The sequence below is a fragment of the Cordyceps fumosorosea genome, assembly GCF_001636725.1.
Source record: "Cordyceps fumosorosea ARSEF 2679 chromosome Unknown scaffold_8, whole genome shotgun sequence".
NCBI classification, from domain to species: Eukaryota; Fungi; Ascomycota; class Sordariomycetes; order Hypocreales; family Cordycipitaceae; genus Cordyceps; species Cordyceps fumosorosea.
Window position 1 is genome coordinate 500,829 of NW_017387308.1, and position 8,694 is coordinate 509,522.

Consider the following 8,694-nt stretch of genomic DNA (forward strand, 5'->3'; position numbering starts at 1 on the left):
CTTCACACGCAGTTTCATTGTGTTTGATAAAACCAAGCTTTCGAATGCATTCGTCCAACTCCAAGGTTAACCTTCAAGTATCCTGCCTACCCATCATCCACCTTTGAGCAGAGACATTTGTCTTCAGACCTGTTTCTGCCCAGTCAATACCGTTATAGTCACAGGCAGGTTAGGGCCAATGTTTGCCGACGTCCGGTGCATTTCCGGGCAACGGCATCCCGATGGATACGCTACAGCGTGGGGAATGCGTGGAATAGAGCAGTCAACTACTGTGCGGGTGCATAATAGAGCGTGATAAGCCCCTTTTCAGGAGTTGCCGCCGGACCTGTCATAATGGAAACGCTGGTTGGCCACCGTTAGGACAGCCACAGCGCGTAGAAAGGAACTATTTCTCAACCAACATGGTCTGATTCGAGTCTCATTTCTCATTTCCGAGTGACATTTACTAAAGCATCGAACTATCGGCTCTACCACTCCCCATCGGTGCCGACGCCGTCTCGAGACGGCTACATGCCATGGAACGAGCAACGCGGCCGTCAGCCAGCCCTCAGGCCCGTTTCTCCGCATCTCGTAAAACGCAACGTAACAAAAACAGAGGATCGTCTTTGCAGAAAAGCCCGAAACCGGCCCGGGAGACTTGCGTAAGCTCTGCCTCCTTGGTGCCATGCTCGTTCTTTACAACTTTCCAGCAACTTGGTTGCGATGCGACTTTGATCTGGCTCACGGGCCTTGCAGAATGTCTCAACATGCCCGCTACGCCCTTCGAGTCATGCTAACAAAAAAGCAACGTAAAATTCAATTGCATGATGAGCTATTGTTCCACCTATAAAAGTAGCTATTTTCGTCGTCTGTGCTGCTGTTCAGCTGTCAACGTCCTGTCGACGACAATATCCGCGCCGCGCTTTCGTATAAGTGAAATGAGCATTCTCAGCCAACTAGACGAAAACCCGTTTTAAAAATAGCATTCCAACGCCAAAAGAAGACAATTATATCTTCTTGCGGAAAATATGTCCACTGTCCAGCGCCAAGAATCGCGGAGCTGCCGTCTCTTCTTTCTTCTCTTCTCGCAAAATCTTCCAATAAAGTACTCAATCTGAAACAACCAAAAACGTTAACCAGGGTATATAAAAAGTCACGAACTCACGCCTTGGACGAATGGCAATGCACACGCCCCCCCATTTCCGCAAAGGGCAATGAAAAAGAGGTAAAAAAGAGGACGCGCGTACGTATGTCAGTGAGGCGCAGCTCGCTCAACCCTTCACGGTTGCCATCTCCATCCGCTCCATCGGCCGAGGCCCGCAGATGGGGGGGCTCCTCCCTTGGCCTGGCAGGGTTTTGGTTTAGTTAGTTGAATGTTCACGAACCCGTATTTTCCCATCCATGTCCATGCCGCGTGGCGTCGATATACTTTTTCGTTCCTTTCGCTAAACTCCTCCGAACCGGGGTAAGGGGGGGCGCGCGCCGTTGCTTCTTGTCCGGCCTTTCTGGGACGAATATTGGCGCTAAACCATTCCATGGATGGGGTCGCGGAGCCGGGAGTTTAAATCTTGGGTTTGGTGTGTTTCATCGTTCAACTTTCGACTAAGATCGCCGTTGGCCGCGAGCCTCGCTTGACGAAAAAGGCAGGCAGTAGGCTCGTACCATGTCAGACGGTTACGGCAGATTCAACGGCAGTCAAGCGGTGATAGAAAGGAAATGCAGGCAATTTAATACATTAGCGAAGAAGCATATCGTCGATGTAAACGGCGTAGCGCGGCTCGATTATCGCAGACATAGCTGCTACTATGGAGAGAGACCCAAAGTCATCAAATCATTTCTGGCTCGGTGCAGTCCGTCAAATAAACTCATTTTGGCTCGGCTTCGTAGCCCTAATCAAAAAGCAAATATTCCTAACAAACAATTTTTCCGGGTCCAAATCTCCAAATCAAATCAAATCAAATCAAGCCCATATTACAGTCCTAGTCCAAGTTGACTCTCGGTCAAATCAAAATCAAAATCAAAATCAATCAAAAACTCCCATCGCCTTGCTTCAAATCAAAATGCTGTGGGTCGCTGGCCCATGTATCTGATGTTTCCAAAGGAATGTGTATATCTATACCGATAGTCGTTACGGTGTCGTAAAAAAGGAGCGTCTAATGCTGGGTATCATTGGCGTATTAAGGAGGGTTGGATGAAATGCATCCTTGTGGGTATCGTAAGGAGTGTGGTCGAGATCAACTCGAAAGGAGTGTCATCGCGTGGTGGCATATCCGCGCGGTCGGTAATAAGCGAGTGGAAGGAGTGTGGTGTACATGGTTTGGTGCGTTGGAAAAAGAAAAGGCAAAAAAGGCAAAAAGGCGCGATAAAAAAACGTTCCAAGCTGAAAGTGAATCGGTCATACGGCTCGTCCTTTACCCTTAGGGTCCTGCTCAGGCACCAAAGGCGCTTGAGAAAGAGGTGAAGGCGGGTGCAGGGCAGACGAGACAGAGGTATTGTGGCGGTGACGGAAGTGGGCGGGTGAGCTGCTCGAAGGCATGGGAGACTCTGGGCGAGGCAGCATCGTCAACGTGTCCGGGTTGTACGTCGACATGTCACCAGCAAAAGCTGATGGCGCGTACATGGGCCTGCCGTCCTGATGTGGTGGATAAGGTGCGTTGCTGGCCAAGGAGGGGCTCGGGTTCCTGAGGTAGAAAGAAAAACGTCAATCCGAAATGGTCATTGCCGAGTTTTAGGGCGCCGGTGTGAAGGGCGATGGTACCTTAGATCCACACCGGTTGGTTGGGAGTGACGAACCCGACTCCGTAGTTGAGATGCGAATCGCCAAGCATGGGCGAGTGACCAGTATGAAAGTGGTGCAGGTCAAAGGACGAGTATTCCTCGGGGTCGCTGTAGGCAACGGAGCCCTCAAAGGTGGATGAGGCTGGAGAGTAGGCCACAAAGGAAGGCGACGGAACGTTGAGATAGTTTCCGGCGACGAAGGGAGAAGACATCATCATGGGGCTACCCTCGCCAGGCACAGAGACGGCGTTGTTGAGCATGGGCATTTCCTCTGTGCTGTAGCTAAACGCAGGGCTGTTGTAGATGTACGACCCGGTTCCGGCAGTCATGGCAACTTCCTCAGTATGAATGGGAAAGTTGGGAGGGTTGAACTGGGGGAACGAGCGGGTCCTCTCGGGGTTGACCCAGCCCATGCGAGAGCGGAATTCGCTGACCGTGTCAATGGGGAACTCCATCAGGGACAGGGGGGTGTGGGCGCTCCTGGGGGCAGCGGCAACGCTCAGGGACATGAGGCGACGGGCAATCTCCTCAACGGGCAGGATGGAGAGAGAACCAAAGTAGGCAGCGCCAATCTCGGGGAAGAGGCGTTCCATGAGGAGAGCAACAGTGTAGAGATGGGCAATGACAACAAGGGAGTTGGGAGAGGCGCTGTAGTTCTGTAGGTAGCCGACGGGCATCCAGAAAAGCCAGGTGCGGAGGGGCTGCAGACGCTCGTACTGCTGGGCAATGGAGAGGGCCGGGGTGATCTTGCGGGCTCCCTTGAGGAATCCAATGAGATGCTGAATCTGAGTAGTCTCTTCCCTGTGGTGGCGAAGATGGGCCTCGACCTTTTGAACCTGATCCAAAGTTCGCTGGAAAGCGTCAAGATCATCCTTGCGAGGCTGGCTGGGACGGTGCTCGGGATCGGGCGATGGGGGAGCAGTTGGGAAAGTGCAACTTTCAGCAATAAAGTCGGTGAAGAGGGACTCGTGTTTCCAGCCTTCCATAGCGTCAATAACGGTGGCAGTACCCTGCATGAGCTGCGTCCAGCTGCGCCAGTCGCTTGCCTGCCAGGAGAGAACAAGAGAGGCGGCGAGGATGGCATCCGAAGTATCGCGGCTAAAGGATCCAATGGCAGCGTGCAGGCCGCTCAATGCAATGCCTCGATGCTCAAAAGCCATGCTGCTGACGCGACGGCAGTCGGTAAGGAAGGCGATATGCATGGCGGAAAAAGCGAGAAGAGCGTGCATGACATAAGGAGTGGTGGCACCGATCTGGAGAAGTGTCGGAATGTGTCGAGTCCAGAGCGTAAAGTTGTTGGCATCCATGGCAGCAAGCTGCTGGTAGAGCGCAGCGAGGTGATAGATGAGGCGGAGATCGTGGACAGAGTAGTGCTGTGCGATGGGAGCCGGGTAGAGACCGAGGGAAGGGAAAGGGAAAACACCAGTGCGGTGCCACTCGGCAATGTCGGCCTCGATCTGAGGCGTCCACATGAGATCAGGCTTGTCGGGGGTGGCAGAGCGCTCGGGTTCGGGAGTAACCTGCATGTCATTGTAGGGGCAGCGAATCTTGTGCTTGGTGCAGTTGCGGCACTGAGGGAAACTCTCGTCGCAGCGAATATGACGGCGTTTGCAGGTTTCACAGCCCTTGCGAGACTTGGTGTGGGAGCGGCGAGGAGGACCACCACCGGGACCGGCCATTGTGTCGAAGACGAAGGGTTTGGAAGGGAAACCTGTCATTGTCAGCAAAGTAGTGTAAAAGGCGGGAGAAGACAGAATAACGCACGCAAGTATTACGCCACAGGCAACAAAGCCGTGGTAGAGAAGCGAAAGTGGTGAAAGCGGACTAGACGTATTAAACGTGCAGGACCGGGAGTGTCGGAGCAAATAGACACGGAGAAAGGAAAATCGACAAGATAGTAAAGCACCAAGGGGTCGAGGTTTTGGAAACAAGGTCTCTGAACTAGTTGCGATACTGCAAGAGAGAATCCAGTTGCTTGCAGAAAAGAGGTAGCGATCGTAAGTGACTTGAAGTCGGTTGTTGCGGGTGTGGAGTCAACGTATCCAAAAAGCCAATGGTGGAGGGCCAAGAACAGTTGTCCAGGAGGATATTGGTCGAATAGAGACAAGGTTACAGGAAGTTGAATATTTAGAGGTGCATCTAGAGGGTGCGGCAAGAGACGGACACCAGGTAGTCTTGGGGTGGCGTATTTCCTGCGACGACGGAATTGGCCTTATTGCTCTTTGGGTGCGAGAATGACTCGATTGCGTGGCAGATTGGCAAGCGAGTGTATTTTCGAGGCGGCGAAGATGCTGTAGCGAGTCGTTTTGAAGAGGGTCGTTGTTCAAGACGGCGGCAGCGGAGACGAGGATGGTTGGGCGTCTGAGGATGGGCAACAAGCGCAGACAACAAAACAAGACACTGATAAGCGAATGACAGGAGTCACGAGGACTTCCTAAGAGCGAGGGTAGGAGTAGCGAAGGTGGGAAGAAAAAGCGAGGTCTGAAGCAGACGAGGAGGTTGATGATGGATATGGTGAGATGTAAGGTGAGGTTGGAGGAAGAGGATGGGGGGACGAGGATTGTTAAATAGAAAGAGTGGAGGAGGAGGGTTGTGGATGGTGGACTTTTTGGTGGGAGTGGCTTGAGTGGAGGGTGCTGGCAGCGGGCGGGGGCTACCTACTGCCCTCGGAGGCTGTTGGGTGTTGTCTGGTCGTGGGTGGCCAGTCCAGATACCTACAGATTTGGGTAGAGAAGAGCTAATCGAAAAGTTAAAAATACTGCCACCGACGAGCAGGTAGCAAGAGAGAGCTACAACAGCAACGGACATGCGGACAGAACGGGAGTCTTGGCCGGTCAGTTGGGAATTCCAACGGTGGTACTTGTACAGCGGGCAGGCGACGAAATCGAAAGTTGTATTACTGGTTCATCAGCTTGTGGCAGGTCAGTCTGTTCAGGTAAGACTGGCTGTTGCAAGAGCACCTGGCAACAAGCTGCAGGGCCCGCTGATGCGCTGTCGTACCTGTGCAGGCTACAGGCTGCTTGCTTCTGCCGCTCCTTCAGCGGACCCCGAGCTAACAAAAAGGCCCAGTGACGACAGGCATTAACCACTGGGCAGCCAGCCAGCCTGCCCTGCCCGGCCCTGCCTGCCCTGCCTGCCCTGCCTGCCCTGCCTGCCCAGTAAGGTCATGCTAGTTAGCTAGAGGTACAGTAGGGCGTATTTTTAGCAACGGATTTTTGCAGAGGAGGGGTGTGTGTGCGCTCTTCAGGCTGTGGAGCCGACCTTCTCGTTGGCGGAGACTATCAGTTAGCCTATAACAAAATAAAGTGAATTAATTAGCAGGTATGACCAGAAAAAAACAGCAGTCCCCTCTGTCTCACCGACAGGGCACGCACCCGGTCGAGTGGTCCTTTTGCAACAGGCGCGACAAGGGCACAGCAAGCACACACCCAGGCAGCATCGGCCAAGACCACCGCGTCTCCAAAATAGAACTGGACAGTGGACATCGAGAAAAATAGCATCCAAAACGACTCATGTATTATTCTTGTCGGGTTTCATTACTCTGCGCTCCCAAGATGAGCTCTATCTTTGTGTGAGCATCTGTGCCTCCAGTTCCATTCCTCTTGTTTGTCGAGGTGAGGGAGCATTTATCTGTACTACGTTTCTGCATACCTCGAACCATGTCTCACCGGGCTTCATATAGTAAGCGAACTCGTCGGAGTTGCTGGGGGCTTGTAACTTGTGAGAAACACGGCTCCGTTTAACCCGCCTCTACTGGTACCGTCTTCTCAGGCTCGGCTTGCCTCCGGCGTGTTTCCAAGAATAACCTACAATAGAAATCTCGTGAAATTACAACTAGAACAAAAGAACAAGCATCCGAACAAAAAAGAGGGCCCTTTCTTATTTTATTTGACCCTTCGCCATATCATATTTTAGCCCTTGTCAGTGTCTATTAGTTGGTTAACCAGTGTACCCAGTACTCCGAATGACGCACATGTCCAACCAACCTACCTAGCGGGTCAAACTCTCCCAAGCCCGCACGCTAACTTCTCCAACTCGACTCTTAGTACCCAGGTCAGTCTAGCCCAGCTTGGGCTAGCGCATTTGGTTCCCGAGCAGAAGCACGCAGACGAGATAAAAATAACTTTTTGCACCAGCATCACCTCTCACCACCACAGCCGACCATTGTCAACACCACCATTACCCAAGATAGGCAACCGACAAACGCCATCTCCAATTCCAACTCCAACTCCAACTCAAATCCCAACCAGGTGGCTCGAGTCTGCACCCGATCGGCCCACCATCCTGCCCGTTTGCTCACTCTCGGCCGGGTTTCTTTGCTGGCGATTGATTCCCTACCGCCGCATTTTGGCCCGCTCATTGCTTCCATCTACGTTTCTCCGCCTTGATCAGTCCGCGGAGGAGTACTACATTCTCTACTCACCATCATCTAAGAGCCGCTGTACGCATGGGGCTTTCCTCAGATGCATGGGACGTCAGTCCACTCGCTAACACTTTTTTGTAGCCCCATTCGATTACCCTTTCACTTTTGTCTGTCGATCATCATCAACCTGGAAGAGTCCTTTCACCATCCCGTGACGATTTCTAGTTCAAATTGCCGGCCTCTACCAACGTTGGGGTTCCTCTTCCCATTCTCACACAGCTACTATGTTCGGAAGATCCTACGTATACAAACATTGTACACGCTCGGGTAGTCACAGCACCGACTAATACCTCACCAATGACTACATATAAAAGCCATCCCAACTTACACGCGGCGATGCCTCTCCCACCACGTTGGATACATGCCGTAATCTTCCCCACCGTATTGGTGCTTTTTCAAGCTACGCACGACCAGTCCACCCCGCGCACTCTCTTTCGAGTCTTCCAGGCTTTGGCATCACAGATGCAAGAGCAGGGTGTCAAGGGCGGGCTCTCTACCACAAGCGAGAGTCTCAAAAGGGGGGCAGGAACTTTGTCACTTACAGTGCTTTTAGGCTTTTGGAGCGCGTCTAATTGGTGACAGACTAAACCTTAGTTCTTCTCGTATCGACGAGAATGGAGGGTCAGACATGCTGCGCCTCCGCATGGCCTTAATTCATTTTGATCGTGAGATCCTTCATCCAAATGGAGGCTCCAAAAAGGTTCAGGGTCGAAAAGGAAGAACTAACCAAAACCAACCTTTAGTTGGCACATACCAGTCCCCTAATCGATGGTAGTTTCCAGCGTTGGTCGCATTGGTCCCCGTGACCAGCCAAGAATGAAGCATGGGGGTGCTAGGGAACCGTCAACACCCTATATATTCTTACCCCCAGCGGTAAAAGCAGCTCAGGCGGGGATCGACTAGCGGGAAGCCGGACGACTGAGCTGCCAACTCTTTTAGGTTGCCCGCGGCCCACGCAGGACCGGTAATAGCAGCCACTCCTAGACGCGCTTTTCGTCATGCCAAGCCTTTCTCTTCTTCTGGTGCAGTGGAAATGAGGAGGCGAATCAACGGCAAAAAAGGTCCTTCGGCCGAACCATGCCAGCATCTCCGGTGGCGACAACAAATTGTCCCCGAAACCTCTGCAGCTGCCGATTTCTCTGGCAGTCAGCTATTTACTGCGCATTGCAAAATGCACGGCATTGTGTTTTGGTTTTCGGGCATCAGTCTCGAAAGCGTAATGAGCACGGCAACAGGACCTTATAGCATAGACTGATATCGGACTACATACGTATGGCCCTGTCCGCTGGGCCTGAACGTGCCCACTAGCGGAGGGGGCGGGCGGAATTCTGGCGCGAGGAATGTCCATTTCTGATTATTCTCATTTTTCCCCATGTCTCCGTCCATCAGGCCTGGGAACCCGTGGGCTGGGACGGCCGGCGAGGCGACTGCGGCTCTCCTGTTCGCTGCCCCACGCGGCACACCGAAGCTGTTGATCCAAAAATAGATCAACCATACAACACACTCACTCAAAA

At 52.6% G+C, this 8,694-nt stretch overlaps 1 protein-coding gene across 1 annotated transcript; it reads right to left on the bottom strand.

Moving 5' to 3' along the window:
• Positions 1–2,738: 2,738 nt before the first annotated feature.
• Positions 2,739–4,436, bottom strand: ISF_04001 (Zn(2)-C6 fungal-type DNA-binding domain protein; the record flags this gene model as incomplete). Its single annotated transcript, XM_018847607.1, has 1 exon — positions 2,739–4,436. The coding sequence occupies one exon, from the start codon at positions 4,434–4,436 to the stop codon at positions 2,739–2,741; it is 1,698 nt and encodes a 565-aa protein (XP_018705187.1).
• Between the last annotated feature and the right edge of the window lie 4,258 nt (positions 4,437–8,694).